Genomic DNA, 19,409 nt, shown 5'->3' on the forward strand with positions numbered 1-19,409 from the left:
CTGCTCCCCGAGGGGCAGGAAATATGGGCAGACACCCGTAGCTACGAGGAGTTCAGCAGTGACCTGAGCTCAGTGCCACCATAATGCCCCCTGTGTTATTTTCCCCCAAGGATAACGAGAGCTGTGTCAGCTCTGCACAGGCGGGAAGGGGCCTTCGGACACCATCCAATGCTGGTAACCACAAATGTGGACAGAAGAGGGAAGCAGGGATGTGGATTTCCTGAAGTGCCTCCCTTTGACAGCCAGGGTCAGGAGGAAGCATTTGCTGCTCTGAAACCCGAGCCCGCAGCTTACTTGTCCTCACATCTGAGGAAGAAGACAAAAATTTGTCCCACTTCCACTCCACTCCCCACAGATACAAAGGGAACAGAGGGAGCTATGCAGGCAGAAATGGCTAGTACATGGAACAGAGTGGACAGGAATTCACTTACAACATTACAGACTCCATGGGCTGTCACTACACCTCCACTCCGATTCCTTTTCAGTGGCTCTACAAATCAGATAAGACATGTCCAGGCCCCACTGAACACTGTCTTTGCTTGGGCTACTGTGACAAAACCAAAGACATTCATTTGTCATAGTTCTGGAGTGGGAGGTCCAGGGTCCGGGCACTGGGGGAAGGCAGCAGCTCCCTGCTTTGCAGGCCTCCTTGTGTCATGTACCCACATGCTGGAGGCAAGAGAAGCGGCTGAATCATGGAAGGCTTGCCAGGACAGGGGCAGTGTGCCCAGCGGAGAACTCAACATTCAGCACGTCTGCCATATGTCAGGCACTGTCCTAGGCACAGGGACCTCAAATATTTATGAGTCACTGTACTCAGGGACTCACAATAGTGAAGACACAGCTGCCAAGGATCTTGAAAACCTACTGTTGAAAACCTACTGATGCCAGCATTGTAGGTGGCAGCTCAGCCCCCTGTACCACAACACCAGCCCTGAACCTAATGCTTTTAAGCAGAGAAGTAACATGAAAATTTAGAAGGAAAGAGAACTGGATGTAAAAAGAGACTGAGAGAAGACCCACAGAAAGTTTCTACAATGGTTCAGGTGAGTGTGAACTGGGGCCTGGGGAACAGGGAGGAGAGACTCAGAAAGGTCAGAATCCAGGAGAGCAGCGGTGTGGCTGGGGCTTCCAGCAGCTATGAGATTGAAGACGCCATTCATGCAGGCGGCACGAAGCATCACCAAGTGCACGGCTCACTCTCCACAGCGACTTTTTCGTTCTCCAGGACAGCGCTTCTGGGACGCCGGTTCCTCCTCCTCACAATGGAAGAGAAGAGGCAGAAGGAAACCAAAGCAGCATGTTGGCAGGTGTTCCCCAGCTCCAGCCCAGTGTGAGAACACTTTCATGATACGTTAAAAAGTGAGTGAACAAGAACACAAAGTGATCTCTGACTCCCAACCTGAGGCACAGCTGGAAAAGCGCCTGTGCTCCAGGATGAACACATCAGAGGGAGCTTGATCCACATTTGTGTCAGAAGCTGAATCAAGGACATGAGCCTTACCAACGGGATTCACTCTACTGAGAAGAACCAAAGTGTTTTATCTCCCTGTTGTCCCACAGCCATTTTTCTTCAACCTGATAACTGTAATGAGAGTCATGGTCCTCAGGCCACTGCTGCATTTTCCAAGAGAGCTTTTTCTTCTCACAGCTGTAAAGGCTTTCTGCTGAGGCTCCCACAAAACAGGGGCATTAAGGTCTCCTGCTCGTCAACATGAAACAAGACAAGAGATACCAGCAATCTCCCATGCTGAGGCAGGCAGCCTTCTCCCTCCTGTGTGGGTCTTCTCAAGAACGCCAAGGGGGGCCAGTGCTGTGGCACAGCGGGTAAAGCCACCGCCTGCAGTGCTGGCATCCCATATGGGTGCTGGTTCAAGTCCCAGCTGCTCCACTTCCTACCCAGCTCTCTGCTATGGCTTGGGAAAGCAGTGGAAGATGGCCCAAGTCCTTGGCCTCCTGCACCCGTGTGGGAAACCCGGAAGAAGCTCCTGGCTTCAGATCAGCACAGCTCTGACCACTGCAGCCATCTGGGGATCAACCCAGCAGATGGAAGATCTCTCTGTCTCTCTCTGCCTCTGCCTCTCTGTAACTCTGCCTTTCAAATAAGTAAATAAATATTTAAAAAGAAAAGAAAAGAAAAGAAAAAAGAAAAGCGCCAGGGAACAAACACTGGGACCTTCTGCTATCACAGTGGCCACTGAAAATTGGCAGAGACCAGTTCCAGGCCCTCACGGGTGCCCAAGTCCCTTATGCGAAATGGGATAGCGTTCCCACAGAACTACACACATGCTCCCATATATATCAATTCTTCTCCAGATTATCCCTGACCCTAACACAGTGTACACTCTAGGTAAATAATTGGCATATTGTATTACTACATTGTTTGGTGAATAACAGCAAGAAGTTTGTACTTGCTAAATACAGACATAATTTTTTCCTTGATATCCTTCATGGAATGTGAAAACTGCAACTAGGAAGAGCCAGCTGTGTTATATATCTCCTGTCCAGTTACTCTTGGTGTGAGAGTTCATAGCATTCATGTTCATTCCTAAAAAAAAATCTCTTATTTGGAGCTGGTGTTGTGAGGCAGCAGGTTAAGTTGCTGCCTGCCATACCAGCAATTCTACATGGGCCTCAGTTTGAGTTCCAGCACTCCAGCTCTGATCCAACTCCTTGTTAACACACCTGAGAAAGCAGCAGAGGATGACCCAGGTGCTTGGGCCCCTGCACTTCCATGAGAGACCCAGATGGACTTCCAGGCTCTTCACTTCAGTCTGGCCCAACCCTGGCCATTGTAGCCATTTGGGGAGTAAACCAGCAGGTGGAAGATTTATCCCTCTCTCCCTCCCTCTCTCTAACTCTGCCTTTCAAATAAATAAATCTTTAAAAAAATAGGCTCATATTTTACAATATTAAAAATAACAGCTTCTGGGGAAAACTGGTTTAGGATATTCCACTCAAAATCTGTGGAATTTCAAACACAATGAAAACCAGTAACCGACAATCTGGCCACCTAGGCAGGCTGCTCCCCACAGCTGGTGGCTAGCCAGATATTAAAGCACATGAAAACAACAGACAGAAAACTGTGCCTTAATTAGAGCCAAACTGGCAGACACTGACGTGGGCACAGGAAGAGAAAAAATCCTGCGGCCAGAGCCAGCAAGGCTGTGACAGTGCCTGTTTTGAGAGGAGCTCAGGATGGGCAATCACTGGGATTTCACATACAGAGTACACACATGCACACACGCATGCAGTCACAGCAGACCAGCCAAGGAATGTTTCTCGTCCTGCCCAAGACTGTAAAATCTATTCCTATTACCCCTGCTCTCTTTCACAAGAAAATCTGTACAAACCAAAATAACTTGTGCCTTCCCTAGATACCTTGCCCCTTGATATGAACCACACAAAAGCTGACCTGCGTCACAGAACAGAGCAGGTATTTCATGCTGCCAGCAAAGTGCCTGGTCTGAGCAGCTACTTGCTGCCAGCAAGGCCACCTGCTTGTCCCTGAGTACCAGCAGGCCTGAAACCTGGGTTGGAGGCTGTATCACACGGGGGCTTTCTTTCCCATAATGCAATCTTCTACCTATAAAGAAATAATCCCCAGAGAAAGATGTGATGAAACACAGGATGAAACCAACAGTGCAAATACTTACATATAATACGTTGGATAGAGTCCTTCAAAGTACCAGCAATGTTTTTTGGCCTCTGAGCACTGCAAACAGAAGCAAGAGAAACACTGTCAGGGCAAAGAACATGTACTCTGTTGATAAGATCTCACATACAGCAGGAGGACCAAGGATACTTTAGAACCAGGAAGCTGTCATCCACCTCCCTCTCTCATGGCTTTTTTTTTTTTTTTTTTTAAGATTTATTTATTGATTTGAAAGGCAGAGTTACAGAGAGGCAAAGGCAGAGAGAGAAGTCTTCCATCCACTGGTTCACTCTCCCAAATGGACACAACAGCCAGGGCTGGACCAGATTAAATCTGGGAGCCAGGAGCTTCATGGGAATCTCCCATGTGGGTGCAGGAGCTCAAGCACTTGGGCCATTTTCCGGCTGCTTTCCTAGGCCATTAGCAAGGAGCTGGATCAGAAGTGGGGCACCCATATGGGATGCTCAAATCAGCAACTGTATGCAATGTTGGCACAGCTAGTGGCAGCTTAACCCTGCTACGACTTCTTATTTTTTTAAAGTTTTATAAAGGAAGCAAAGTACCTATTTTCCTATTACTTTACTAGAGTTTCACATCTTTAAATACATTGAGAGGCAGGGCATTTAGCAGAGCAGTTAGGATGCCTGAATCCTATATCCACATACCTGGGTTCCATTCCTAGACCCAGCAATTGACTCTAGCTTCCTGTTAATGCAGACCCTGGGAGGCAACAAAGATGCTTCAAGTAGTCGAGTCCCTGCCACCCCAGCGACAGGCATCTGAGGAGTGAACCAGCAGGTGGGAGTTCTGATTCTTTCCTGTCTCTCTGCCTCCCAAAATTGTATAAATGTTAAAAAGAAAAATATATAAAATTTAAAATAGACGATAACCATTTCATTAAAAAGGTAAAAAAGATAATTCACTTATTAAAGTTTACATGGTAGGATATGAGAGTACTTTAGAAAGTTTGTGAGAGGGGCCAGTGTTGTGGCGCATCAGGTAAAGCCACCACCTGTGACACCAGCATCATATATGGGTGTCAGTTCACGTCCTGGCTGTTCCACTTCCAATCCAGCTCCCTGATAATGGACTGAGAAAGTAGCGGAAGACGGCCCAAGTGCTTGGGCCCCTGCACCCATGTGGTGGATCTGGATGAAGCTCCTGGCTCCTGGCATCAACCTGGCCCAGCCTCGGCTGTTGTGGCCATCTAGGGAGTGTGCCAGCGGATGGAAGACCTCTCTTGTCTCTCTCTGTCTCTCTCTGTATGTCTCTGTAACTCTGACTTTCAAATAAATAAATAAGTCTTAAAAAAAAAAAGTCTGTGGGAAAATATCATGAAAATGCATTTGTTTTGGTACAAAAAATTTTGAAATCTATGCTGATTCTCAAAATATGCATTTCCATGAACTTTTTGAAGACCTCCCATACTTCAGATTACTAAAGAACACATGGGGGAAAAAAAGTAATACAAAGCTTTCTTTGGAAAAGGAAGGGCTCACTGTCCTGCCCAGGCCCCACCCTCAAGGCAGGAGAGGAGATGACCACAGTCTGCTCCACAGCCACAACATCTTAGAAATGGACAAATTTCCAGCAGCAGCCAACTGCACGTGGTACCTATTACGCTGGGCTATGAAAACAGCCCATGACAACAGGATTTCTGGAATGCATTTCAAGACATTCAGAAGCATACTAAATGTCAAGAAGCAAAGTGACCAGTTTTTATTAATGGAAAAAGATTTAATTTAGACCAGGTAAGCTCATGCTCAGTTCAAGAAATGAAGCTCAGTGGTGTAATAGGCTAAGCCTCCGCCTGTGGTTCCAGCATCCCATATGGGCGCCGCTTTGTGTCCCAGCTGCTCCTCTTCCGATCCAGCTCTCTGCTTATGGCCTGGGAAAGCGTAAGATGGCCCAAGTGCTTGGGCCCCTGCACCCAGGTGGGAGACCTAGAAAAAGCTCCTGGCTTCAGGCCAGTTCAGCTCCTGCCACTGCGGCTATCTGGGGAGTGAACTACTGGACAGAAGAACTCTATCTCTGTCTTTCCCTCTGTCTATAATTCTACCTCTCAAATAAATAAAATAAAAATAAATGACACTCAGATTGTTGAAGAAATCAATGTATTTTGGCAAGAAAGGGCAATTTCAGGCCTCTCTGCCCCATGATTCAACTCATTTCACTAAAGTCTCCTTTGCCCCAATTACAGTTGGCCTCTGTAGTTTTCTGCGATGAACAGAGGAGAAAACAGGTCTTTCTTCCCTGTAGCATTTAAATGCTTCTTTACTCTCCACCTCTACCAGACAGCTGCAAACCCTCCTGGCACCATTGCAAGCTCCACACAATCTAGAATCTCTCCAGATACCAGGAGCCCCAGACCTGCAGCCTGCAGCCTCCTGCAGCCCTGGCTGCTCTTGCAGGTGGCACCACAGACTCACGCACAGGGCCAGCACACAGAGGTGGCCTGGAAATGAATGCAGCTCCCTCTTCCACAGCTTCCTCCCTGGAATTCCCCAACTCAAGGAGCCCCGGTCCTCCAGCACCATACCCCTAACTCTCAGGGCAGCAACCAAGCTGCAGCAGTTTAGAAAGCACTCTTCCTTCCATCCTTCCAAAGTCATTTCACGGTTTTCAGCTCACATGATCTCTGGAACACTGAGTATAAGGCATGCCATTTTACAGGTGAAAACACTGGAGCACTTAGGCAGTGTCCTCCTCAGAGTTACCTGTTTTGAAAGTGGCAAAATCAACCCTCAACACTGGGTCTCTTAGACTGACAAACACTGCTGTATTTCCTGTGCCCACCCCAACCCCCAGTGCTGGGGTGAGACTATAGCATAGCAGGTAGACATGGAGAGCCTGCCAGTCACAGGATGACAGCCTTGGAAAGGTATCCCGGCTGCCTCAACACAAAATGCTCAGCTGCTCATGTTGGGTGTGTGTGTGGGCATGCTTTAAGGCTGTAAAAGGTGACATGAGCGGTCAGCAGTGTGGCACAGTGAGTTAAGCCATCACCTGCAGTGCAGGCATCTCATACAGGAGTACCAGTTAAAGTCCCATCTGCTCTGATTCTGATCCAGCTCCCTGTTAATGCTCCTGGGAAAGCAGCCGAAGATGGTCCAAGTGCTTGGAACCCTGTCACCCATGTAAGAGACTTGGATGGGGTTCCAGGCTCCTGGCTTCATCCTGGCCCAGTCCTGGCCATTGCAGCCATTTGGGGATTGAACTGGTAGAAGGAAAATCTGTCTCTCCTTCCCTGTCACTCTCCTTTCAAGTAATACAAACTTAAAAAAAAAAGTGATACATAAGCACTGAATTGTTACATATAGCACAATTCCCCGAAACACTCAGAAATGTCTGTTGGGAAAGAAATTTAGGAATATTTGGAAAACTACTCTTGTATTTACCTCTAAGCCCTGAGGGTCTCTTTATATACAAGCAATTCCATTTCCACAGAGCTACTTACTATGGCATTATTTCTTACAGGAAAAGCCTGACAATGCAAATGACCAGCAGAGAAGGCTTGTTAATACCTGGAGGTGCTCCCACAGAGGATACCACATAGCAACAAGAACTAATTAAAGCACAGCAGTGCTCCCACACAGGACACCACCCAGCAACAAGAACTGGTTAATGCATGGCAGTGCTCCACACAGCAGATACCACACAACAAGAACTATTTAAGGGGCCAGCGCTGTGGCGTATCAGGTAAAGCCGCAGCCTGCAATGCCGGCATCCCATATGGGTGCCCGTTCAAATCCAGCTGCTCCACTTTGGATCCAGCTCTCTGCTACAGCTTGGGAAAGCAGTAGAAGATGGTGCAAGTCCTTGGGCCCCTGCAGCTGCGTGGGAGACCCGGAAGAAGCTCGTGGCTCCTGGGTTTGGATTAGCCCAACTCTGGCCATTGCAGCCAATTGGGGAGTGAACCAGCAGATGGAAGACCTCTCCCTCCCTCCCCCCCCCGCTCCTCTTTCTGTGTAATTCAAGTAAATAAATAAATCTTAAAAAAAAAAAAAAAAGAACTGGTTAAAGCATGGCAATGCTACCACAGAGAGGATACCACAGGGCAACAAGATCTAGCTGAAGTACAGCAGTGCTCCCACACAGCAAACACCATGCAGCAGCAAGAACTGGTTGTTGCATGGCAACTGGTTAACTGGGGCCAGCACTGTGGTGGAGCAGTCCCAGCTGCTCCCTGCTAATGCACCTGGGAAAGCAACGCAGGATGGCCCAAGGTCTTGAGCCCCTGCACCCACATGGGAGACCTGGAACAAAGCTCCTGGCTTTAGTCTGGCCCAGCCCTGGACACGGCAGCCTTCTCAGGGGTGAACCAGAGGATAGAAGATCAATCTCTCTAAGGCTGCCTTTCAAATAAATAAATTTTTAAAATAAAAACTGATTAACGCATGGCACTGCTCCCATACACAGATGCCACACAGCAGCAAGAAATGGCTACTGCATGGCACTGTTTTCACACAGCAGCAAGAACTGGTTAATGCACGGCAGTGCTCCACAGCAGGTACTACACTGAAAAAGCAGACACAAGAAAGGTACATTTACTATGCAACCTTTAGTACACGTGGCTGCTGCTGTCTACAAAAAGAATTGCAGGAATGTACAGTAATGACGGATGTTTTCACTCTGTGGGAAGAGGGGGAGGGTGGAAGAGACAAGAATGAGAATGGATTTTTCCAAATGCATCTTTTAATATAATTTGATGTTTGAACTGAGTATTTTTCAAAAAAATAAGTCAAAAGAATTACCAAAAAAACCCACCACATTCTCTTCAAAAACTGTTTAAACTGTATACAAACTAAGAAGAAAAAAAACAAAGTTTAGGGTTTTATTTCCACACCTGAAAGTAAGCTTACTCATTTTACAAAGACAGGGAGATGGTTTCTTAAGGAATGACAGCCTGAGTAACCAGAAAACACATTTGTGGGAGAGGTTGGGTGTTTTTCGTCACGGACCAGGCATCCACGGCAGTTAGGACCCCACACAAGGTTCTGGGCAAACAGCAGGCTCTCGGAGAGCTCAAAACACAGCATTTCTTCCAAGTGCACAACATAAACAAACACAATAAACACAGCTGTCTGCTCCTTGAGGAGATCACCAAGAGTTGTAGCGTGTTAGCCAAGTGGGGTCCTGAGGAAGTGGCTGCCTGCAGGAGCAAGGAACCAGGGACTCCACAGCTGGGCCTGGAGAGGTCTGTGGGATGTCGGCACTGAGGAGAACCCCGGTGCTGACTGCTCAAGGACAAGCATATCTGCAGATGCAGCTGAGCAAGCCTAAGTATATCCATATTTAGCCAGGATCTCAATAAGCCCCACAGCACAAATCCTTGCTAATCACCATGTAATCCTCATACTGACCCAGAGTCTCTGTGTCTATGTGTGCTAGATGTGGAGTGCCCAGAATAACACGCTCTGTTCTCCTATCCCAAGTTAGGGCAAGGTATGGTCAAACTCTGGGACACACAGAGTGAATCTCAAGGTTCCAGATATTCACAACAATGTGGATTCTGTCTCAATTCCATCTTTTGTCCTTTGGTTGACTATGTGGTACACAGTGGGCTCTTCAGCAGACAAAGGAATGGCTGACAGAACCAGTCTCAGCCACACCTGGAACCTGTAGGGCTCCTTGCTTTCTTTGTCATGGCAACAGTCTTAGCCCAGCAGTCTGTCCTGGTCAAATCCCAAGATCTGCTTCAAATTGGGCAGACGCCCCAGGAGCATCAACCCAACAGGGCTCTCTTGCCTTGCTGTCCAGAGAGAGAGAGACCCCTGCTGTGTCCCAGTGCTGCTTCATGCTCGTCAAAAGCTGAACTTGACACACAGGCAATGAGATGCTGACTGAGCTAAGTTCCAGCCCAGTGAAGGTGGAACGCTTGACATTCCACACAGACTGTGAACAAAGGGAGCTGGCAGGATGCAGCCAGGTCCAGGCACAGAGAGGGAGGGCAGTGACAGCCTGCAACTCCGAATAGGAATTCATGCAGGGAATGACAAACAATTACCTCCAGGTCTCTGAACTTCAACTGAGAGGAGTGGTCATGCCTTAAATTCCTGTATTAGAATTTAAATTTATTCTCTAAGTGCTAATTCCTCTTTCCTTGGGTTTATGGAGATGTTGTTTGTCAGGGAGCATCTTGATTTTTCAGGGGTAGAAGTGGAAGGCTTCCTACAAGCACTGTAATTACACATGGGAAGAAAATGGAGAAGCCCTTAAGACAAGACACAGAAGATCCTCCAGTGTCCCATAAAAGAGACCACAGCGAACAAGGACCAGAGACACAGCAACACTCCCCAAGACCGGGAAGACTCTAGGGAAATGTAGGTGTTCAGATACAAATCGTGCCCATCTCAAATCTGGGGAGACTTCCATGAGCTCTCACAACTTACTCTGAATGCTTCCTTTATCTGCTATAGTTTTCAACAAAACAGAGAGAGGCACTGGGCCGGGCTGGGCTGGTGCTGACGTGTACTGGGTAAAGCCACTGCCTGTGACCCAGGATCCCATATGGGTGTCAGTTTGTATCCCCGCTGCTGCACTTTGGATCTAGCTCCCTGCTAATGGCCTGGGAAAGCAGCCAAATATGGCCCAAGTGCTTCTGCTCCTGCCACCCACATGGGAGACCAGGATAGCCTGGCCCAGCGCTGGCCTTTGTGGAGATCTGAGCAATGAAACAGTGGATGGAGGAGCTCTGTCTCTTGTCTCTCTGCAACTCAGACTTTCAAAAAAAATAAATCTTTAAGAGAAAAAAAAGAAAGAAACAGAGGCAGCAGTGTCCCCCAGGTCCCCAGTGCAGGTACAAACCGCATCTCCAGCAGATGGGAATTAACTAAATGACAAACCAAATCAAAACAAACAATACCAGAAAACAGCTAAGTAATATCTTTAAACAATAAAGAGCTTATATAATTCATTAAGATAATTACAATGTGAAAAATACATAAAAGAATTTTTGAAGGAAACATAAAAGGACAATAATCCTATTGTAAGATAATATTCATTAATACACAAATAAATGAAAATTATAAATGGCAGTTTCTATTTATCAAGTTGATTAAAGAAAAAAAAAGCCCTGGTATTCATTGTTGAGAATGAAGGAAAAACATATCACAACATATTGAGAAAGTAAGCCTCATGTCTCAGTAGGACAATTTTTCAATCCATCTCAAAAATCCCTAAAATGTATGCAACTTCAGCAGGGCCACTACATTCATCCCAAGGAAATGATAACAATTGTGAACAGCATTTAAAAAAATCTGGAAATGGCCAAAATTTTCAAAATAAAATTCTGAAGCTCATATTTCAAAATAGCTTCTCAAATTATAGTTTCAATATAATTTTGGTTAATAAACATGTAATATATCCACAAAACAACACAGTAAGTGTTTACTATTAGACTGAGAAAAAATATGCTAATATGGACTACTTTGCTAATAAAAAAGCCAATATTTAGGACTGTGTATTTTTATCATGTCATAGGAGAGAAAATAATAGGAAACATATGAACCAAACTACTGGCAATAAATTAGCTGTTAGGTATGCACTTTCTGGTAGTCAGGGTCCAATTTTTCTGTATGGAACTCACAGCTTTTATTTGTAAATCTCAATTAAGTTTTATTTTAACATTGACCAACAAGGATTTAATTAAAAAGTAACAGATGAGCAAAGTCTCTGAAAAACAATGTATCAGGCTAGAAAGATTATACCAAAACGAATATAGCCAGCAATTAAAATTCTGCTTATAAGAAGCTTAACTTCATGAAAAATCTTCATTTCATACAATCAATTTAAGACATATTACATGTGCTTCATTTCAACAAGGAAAAAAATTCATTCGTAGAGGCCAGTACTGCGGCTCACTAGGCTAATCCTCCGCCTGCGGCGCCGGCACCCTGGGTTCTGTCCCGGTTGCTCCTCTTCCAGTCCAGCTCTGCTGTGGCCCGGGAAGGCAGTGGAGGATGGCCCAAGTGCTTGGGCCCAGCACCCGCATGGGAGACCAAGAGGAAGCACCTGGCTCCTGGCTCCTGATCGGCGCAGCACGCCGGCCATAGCAGCCATTTGGGGGTGAACCAACAGAAAAGGTAGACCTTTCTCTCTGTCTCTCTCTAACTCTGCCTGTCAAAAAAAAAAAAAAGAATTCATTCGTAGAAAACATAGAAAAAAGAATGCAATGGCATAAGTACAACCACTGAATTCACCTCTGTTCCCCCAAAATAAACTTCTATGGGCTATTAGGAATTAAATCTCCCAACATCCTCAGACCTCAATGCTGTCATTCACTGCCTTTCCAGGGGCAAAAAGGAAGCCCAAGAGCACCCAGAGCTTTGCCAAGGAGAGCCTGTTCCTTGCAGAACAGCAGGCCCAGGAGCATGCACGCCTGTGCTGTATTATGATGTGCATACTTCCTGGTTTTCACGCATGTGTCCTGGCCCATAACTCCTTCCCCAGCGTAGGCCACAGAAACGCAGCAGATTCTGAGAGGCCTCCTCACTCCAGGGGGTCCTGCAGAAAGAGCTGCTGAAGAGTCTGAACCCTTTCTGCATCCAGCCTGTCCATTCAGAGGGAGTCCTGCCAGGAAGGCGAAAAGAGCACAGCCAGGTTCCAGGAGGCTGCACCCTCCCTTCCATGGACAGAAGCCCAGAACCCCACCACCACCACCACACACACTATCGCTTCCTCTGGATGCTTATTTGTAGCCTTTAAGATATATTTATAATAAACTGATGAATGTAAAATAACTGGAGCTTGAGGAGGCAGTGGTGGGAACCCCAGGTTAGAAACTCCAGAGCCCCTGCCTTGTGACTTGGTCTGAAGTAGGACAGTCCTAGGGACCTGGTCCCTGGGCTGTGGTGTGGACAGTGTCAGAACTCAGTTGTCTTAGAGGATCTGCTGTGGAGTTGGTTCCTTGCTATTTAAAGAAAACAACACACCAGGGCCGGCGCTCTGGCACACTGGGTTAACGCCCTGGCCTGAAGCGCCGGCATCCCATATAGGCGTCTGTTCAAGACCTGGCTGCTCCACTTCCAATCCAGCTTTCTGCTGTTGCCTGGGAAAGCAGTAGAAGATGGCCCAAATCCTTGGGCCCCTGCACCCTTGTGGGAGACCCAGAAGAAGCTCCTGGCTTCGGATCGGTGCAGCTCCAGCTGTTGTGACCAACTGGGGAGTGAACCATTGGATGGAAGACCTCTCTCTCTCTGCCTCTCCTCTCTCTGTATAACTCTGACTTTCAAGTAAATAAAATAAATCTTAAAAAAAAAAAAGAAAAAAGAAAATGACACACCTCCTGTATTGTGCATACAGGAGGAGAAACTGAGTCAGAATTGGTTTCTTCTTCTCTATCCTCAGAACCCACCACCACTTTCTTCCCAGGAAGGAACCAGGAAACACTGCCATAGAAGATTTGTCTCATTTCTCTCCCACTACCCCCTCAATTCTGATAATACAAATGATCATCAGATCTGATAACATCACCTACCATGTTTCCCATTGAAGAGTTAAAATTGTATATGTGCAGGTGTAAAAAGTTAAGCTTAAGCTTACAGGTTTAAACCTTCCTGGTGCAGCTGTGAAAGTAAAACAGAGTGAAGTAGCACCTTGACAGTAGGGACTACATTTTGGAGCACTTGAGACTCCATTCTGGGAAAGCACCCCCCCACCGTGAGACTCTGGTCTGAAACTATGATCTCAAATAGTCGGACAATAGCAGTGCACTACATCACCCTTGGCTACGCACAAAAACCCCCTAGCATGATTGCTCAAGCTTAAAAGTAGAAAGGTTGCACCTGGATTACCTGGGCTAATAATGAAGATGTGATTTGTCTATGTCTTAATATCATAATTGCTGATTGTAAGATTTTAGCAACTGCTTAGCAACCGTGTATTCTCTCCCCCCTCCCGATTTTGTGGTTTTTGGGTTTTTGCCTTTATAAACCCTATGCTGTAGTTCCTCGCTGCTCCTCTGTCCTTGTATGTTCAGAGGGCCCCAACATGTTGGATCAATAAATTTAACCCTTTGCTGGTTGCATGAGAGAAAAGTCTCTTGGAGTCGTTCCTCGGGCGATGGGCTTTTTCGGACCCTAACACCATGATGAAGTGATTTAATGATGAAAGTTTCAGATATTGCCTATGCACGAGAAAGTGCTGTGAAAGTGTGAGTTGCAACTGCGAGGACCCACAGGGTAAGTGCCAAGGCGGTGTCTTCATTTCCTGCTGTTCCAACCTGAACACAATCTCCACAATCAGCTCTGTTTAACCCTAACTCACAAGGGTTCCTCCTAAGGCTAGTGCAACCTGCCATCTCCATGCCGCATGCTGGCTCTGTACTATCACTCTGGGCTGTCATGCAGAGGCTGTGCCCTCCAGTGCACACAATGCCTCCTGTTGGAAAGGTCACCAGCTCGGCCAGTGCCACAGCTCACTAGGCTAATTCTCCACCTGCGGTGCCAGCACCCTGGGTTCTAGTCCCAGTCGGGGCTCCGGATTCTGTCCCGGTTGCTCCTCTTCTAGTCCAGCTCTCTGCTGTGGGCCAGGAGTGCAGTGGAGGATGGCCCAAGTGCTTGGGCCCTGCACCCGCATGGGAGACCAGGAGGAAGCACCTGGCTCCTGGCTTCGGATCAGCGCAGCGCGCCGTGGTCATTTGGGGGGGGGGGGGTGAACCAATGGAAGGAAGAACTTTCTGTCTCTAACTCTGTCAAAAAATAAATAAATAAATAAATAACAATTCCCCACATCACTTCTCCAGCTAGAGACCTTATGCAGGTGACCTGAGCATGAGAGAATGCCAGAATACAACACTGTGCAGGGTTCTCTCCTGCAGCTAGAATCCTGACCAGATGCCACGAACCTCCCCCACCAGACAGCTCCAGAACTGGGAACCAAGTATACTGCAATCCTTTTGATTTCAGAGACCAGCAACACTGCCCATTCCTTCATAACAGCCCAGTGCTGTCCCCAGTTCCTCCTATTCTGTCCACTCCATCCACATGGCAAAGCTCTCTCTTGCCTCCCCATCATGGAGGTCAACCTTGCTAGCATCAGTGGTCAGGTGGGCAGAGAGTCAGTGAGTGCCTGGTGAGGGAGGAGGAACACAAGAAAGATTCAAGTGCCAACCTGTGCCAAAGGGACAGATGAGCTCCAGGTTGGGACGGTCCCAGAACCCCCCACCATCCCAGTCAGCACCCACCAAGATGTACAGCTGCAGGAGGCCTGGCAGGGTGGTTGCTGACCCTGCACCTGCCCTCCTAATTTCTCAGGAGACTCCACCACGCTCAGGGGGCTACATAGGCTTTGTTAGACACAAGAATGAAGGGTCTGGCATAACACATCAACTTTGTTAAATCTACAGGTGCCCCCATGCATCCTGGTCTCCCCCTGCCGGAAGTCACAAAACCCTCTCTTCTGAATGCAACTTTATCTTACTTGGATCAATTACACAAACAAAAGAGAGCAAAGCTTAGTGAGCTCCAAGAGCCCAGGTGCAGGTCACCCCAGGGACCCCAATGCCTCACTGACAGATTAAATTCTCAACTCACAGGCAGGGTTGCAGGCCTAGTTGCACCTCTCCCAACTCCAAAAGGAAGAAACTGGCCCCAACTGCTTTATGTGGGATGATTAAAACCCAGGAATATCTAATGCAGCAAGGACAGAGAAATTGGGAGCACAGGGTACTGAGAGAGATCAGAACAGAAGTTCAATGTGTCTCTAGGCATGCTTCTCAGTGTAGGATTTAGCAGGGTCCTTCCAGCCTGCAAATCCCAAGCAACGCAAAGCTGCACAAAGCCCAGCACTGAATCTGGATGTAGCCCTGACACAGATAACATGCGTAGGCTCTTTCTTAAATCAATGCCCAAATACTTTCTCAAGGTCTGAGGAACTCAGCCTTTTCTGCCAGGCTACAACCACATCACACACACTGAACCATCTTACAACCCAAGCCACACAAGTGGCTTAATGGTTTAATCACAAGGTTTAATTAAACCTTAATGGTTTAATCACAAGCCTAATAATCCACCAACTCAAACCCACACAGGAGCATAAGATAACATATTTGCAAAAGGCTAGAAACCTCGTAACTATCTGTCAAGAGACAGAAGCTTAAAATGAGTCAGACATTCATATAATAAGGAACAAAACATTCTGTAACTCCAAGGAAAATGCAGTGGGTTTGCGCAGTTGATAGGAAAATATCTCCAAGCAGTATCTCCAAATCAAAACAAAAAAACAAAAAAAAAACAAAAAAACAGGCCGGCGCTGTGGCTCACTTGGCTAATCCTCCACCTGCGGCGCCGGCACCCTGGGTTCTAGGCCCAGTTGGGGCACCGGGTTCTGTCCTGGTTGCTCCTCCTCTAGTCCAGCTTTCTGCTGTGGCCTGGGAGTGCAGCCAGCCACAGCAGCCATTTGGGGGATGGACCAACGGAAGGAAAACCTTTCTTTCTCTCTCTCTCACTGTCTAACTCTGCCTGTCAAAAAAAAAAAAAAAACAAAAAACAAACCCACAAACATTGTATATAATACGGTCACATCTGCACACCCTTAGCAAAATAGTTGAATACAGTAATTTGAAAAATTCAGAGGGCTGCACAGGAAACAGCAGTTACCTCTGCAGAGAATGGCATGGGGGAGGGAGGCCCACGTTGTCTTTCATTGCTTTAACCATGTACATGTATTCATCTTGTGTAAAAACTTAAAACCATCAAATCAATTATCTATGGAAATAAAAAGACCAACACACGGGAAATCCCCAGATGATTTAAGAATGCCATTTCAATGGGCATTCACCCTTTACAAAAAAAAATTAATTCAGTGTCTCCCTTAAAACAAAACCAATGAGCTATGAAACAGCCAAATGTGAGGCTGAAAGGACAAGAAACAAAAAATCTGAATAATTCACAGCTGGATCATCACAGGCCCACTGCCTGACACAAATTCTGGCCTGGAAGGTATTCACGCTGGTCCCTGCAAATGTCAGGTCTACAGGGAAGACAGAGTCGCAGGTACTATGCTTCCAGCCATGGGCAGACGCCACACATGGTTGCTGAACCAACAACACAGACAGTAACTACTGAGTACACTGTATTACAAATTTTCACATGTATGTATGTACACGTGTATATGTGATTCTGTTATACACTGTCACATACATGTATGTATACATGTGTGGTTATTGATGTACTTATGTCACCCATGCATATACACATGTATACATGTATATATACTGCATCTACATCACACACATGCATATACACACAATAAATGTGTGTATGTATACATAATATATTTATAACGTACACATATGTGTATATGCATATGGTTATATGTGCATGTACACCTGTGTAATGTATTTAAGTCACACTATATATGTACATACACACATGTATATGTATATGAGCATTTGTTGTATAACGTATCTATGTCACACACACAGGCTACAATGTAATAGAATAGCTACTGAAAAGAACACTAACAAAGGAACAAAAATGTATCCCCAATTTCATTTAGAACTTAGGGCTCATTTACTCCCAAAAACGATGGTATAAAAGTTGGCTAAGCCCCCTGGCTAAAAAGCAAACATATTTCTGTTTAAATCATAAAATAAATTATCTCCCATGGTTCTTGTGCTTGAGTGGCCCAGAACTATTTGTGAGATCAAGTGTCTATGACGTCACCTCAGCCCCTCTGTGCACATGGGAACAGCCACGCTTTTGGGAGATGCCCAGACACTGAAGCAGCCTTAAAGGTTAACTTAAAGGTTAACTGCTGCCCATCCAGGACATACCAGAAACAGAGGTTAAATATGCACCTGTATGAAGGAAGACGGCCAAATGCCCCCATCACAGCAGTGGCACAAGTGCTGTCCCTCACCAGTGATGGACCCCATGGAGCCTCTCAGCTGAAGAGCAAGTGCACAAGTGCCAGCTTCTACCCCCACAAAGATATGGGCTCAGAAGTTCACCACCAACAGGACACTAGGGCAGAGTCGATGCCACCATTACACAGCGTGCTTTATTTTATGTCTGGCTTATACTCCCAAGAGTCTGAAGCAGCTTCCAGAAACACTGAGTAGAGATATATGAAGGGGCAGGCATTTGGCCTACTGATTAAGACGCCAGTTAAGACATTCATGTCCCATATCAGAGTGCCTGGATTCAACGCTCTGCTCAGCTCCTGACTCCAGCTTCCTGCTAGATGCAAACCCCATAAGGCAGCAGGTGATGGCTCAAGTAACTGGAATCCTGCCACCCTCATGGGAAAACTGGATTGAGAGTTCCCAGCCCCTGATTTCAGCTGCCCAGCGGGGCCCAGGGCCATTGCAGGCATCTGGGGAAAGAACAGAAGATAGGAGTGCTCTTTATACATCTCTAATAAAAATTTTTAAAAATAAAATACAATTAGAAAGACATGACACCAAATGCAAAAGTAGCAAAAGAACAAAACTGATAGATTGGACTACCTCAAAACTTAAAACTTTCAGGCTGTAAACAACATCACAAGAGAGTAAAAACACAACCTACAGAATAGGGAAAAACTATTTGCCAGCCACACAGCTGATAAGGGACTTGTCTAAGGAAGTCTTTCCACTAAATGATTAAAAAAGACATTCCCAGGCTGGCACTATGGTGTATTAGGCTAAGCCTCTGCCTCTGGTGCTGGCATCCCATACGGACTCAGTTCATGTCCCAGCTGCCCCTCTTCTGATCCAGCTCTCTGCTATGGCCTGGGAAAGCAGTAGAAGATGGCCCAAGCCCTTGGGTCCCTGCACTCACGTGGGAAAACCAGAAGAAGCTCCTGACTTCAGATTGGCTCAGCTCCAGCCATTACGGCCACTTGGGGAATGAATCAGTGGATGGAAGACCTCTCCTTTCTCTCCCTCTTTCTGTAACTCTGCCTCTCAAATATACAAAATCTTAAATAAAAGGAAGGAAGGAAGGAAATTCCTTTCCAGCAAGCAAAGGAACAGCTGCTAATAAATACACTTGTGATTGTGGTGTTATTAGTACAATCTGAATATATTAAAAGCCAGAGTTTTTGCTCCAAAATGGATAAACTATATCTCAACACAGTTCACTATATATTCACATTATAGCATGTGAATTATGTAACTCAATATACCTCCTTTTTTTTTAAATGGCCAAAGGATTTGAATGGACATTTCTCCAACAAAAACTCTCAGATAGTGGCCGGCGCCATGGCTCAATAGGCTAATCCTCCACCTTGCGGCGCCGGCACACCGGGTTCTAGTCCCGGTCGGGGCGCCGGATTCTGTCCCGGTTGCCCCTCTTCCAGGCCAGCTCTCTGCTATGGCCAGGGAGTGCAGTGGAGGATGGCCCAGGTGCTTGGGCCCTGCACCCCATGGGAGACCAGGAAAAGCACCTGGATCCTGGCTCCTGCCATCGGATCAGCGCGGTGCGCTGGCTGCAGCGGCGGCCATTGGAGGGTGAACCAACGGCAAAAGGAAGACCTTTCTCTCTCTGTCTCTCTCTCTCACTGTCCACTCTGCCTGTCAAAAAAATAAAAAAAAAAAAAAAAAAAAAAAAAAAAACAAAAACTCTCAGATAGTGAAACATAAAAGATGCACAGCATCATCAGTCACTAGGGAATTGTAGGTAAAAGCCACAGAAGACAGCATTTAATGACAGCACTACAATGGCCATAATAATAATAAAAGAACACAGATAATAACATGTGTTGGCAAGAATGTAAAGCAATTAGAACCCTTCTGAACTGGAAGATTGGTCATCGTGGGGCAGATGGA

At 46.4% G+C, this 19,409-nt stretch overlaps 1 protein-coding gene across 3 annotated transcripts in view; it reads right to left on the reverse strand.

Moving 5' to 3' along the window:
* VOPP1 (VOPP1 WW domain binding protein) overlaps nt 1-19,409 on the reverse strand; it is a 44,543-nt gene that overhangs the window by 14,624 nt on the left and 10,510 nt on the right. For all 3 annotated transcript variants that reach the window (XM_051853132.2, XM_070058426.1, XM_008261854.4), the window contains one exon: nt 3,657-3,715. In XM_051853132.2, coding sequence (XP_051709092.1) covers nt 3,657-3,715 — 59 coding nt within the window. The remainder of the gene's footprint in view (nt 1-3,656; nt 3,716-19,409) is intronic.

Source organism: Oryctolagus cuniculus, chromosome 16 (assembly GCF_964237555.1).
Source record: "Oryctolagus cuniculus chromosome 16, mOryCun1.1, whole genome shotgun sequence".
Taxonomy (NCBI): domain Eukaryota; kingdom Metazoa; phylum Chordata; class Mammalia; order Lagomorpha; family Leporidae; genus Oryctolagus; species Oryctolagus cuniculus.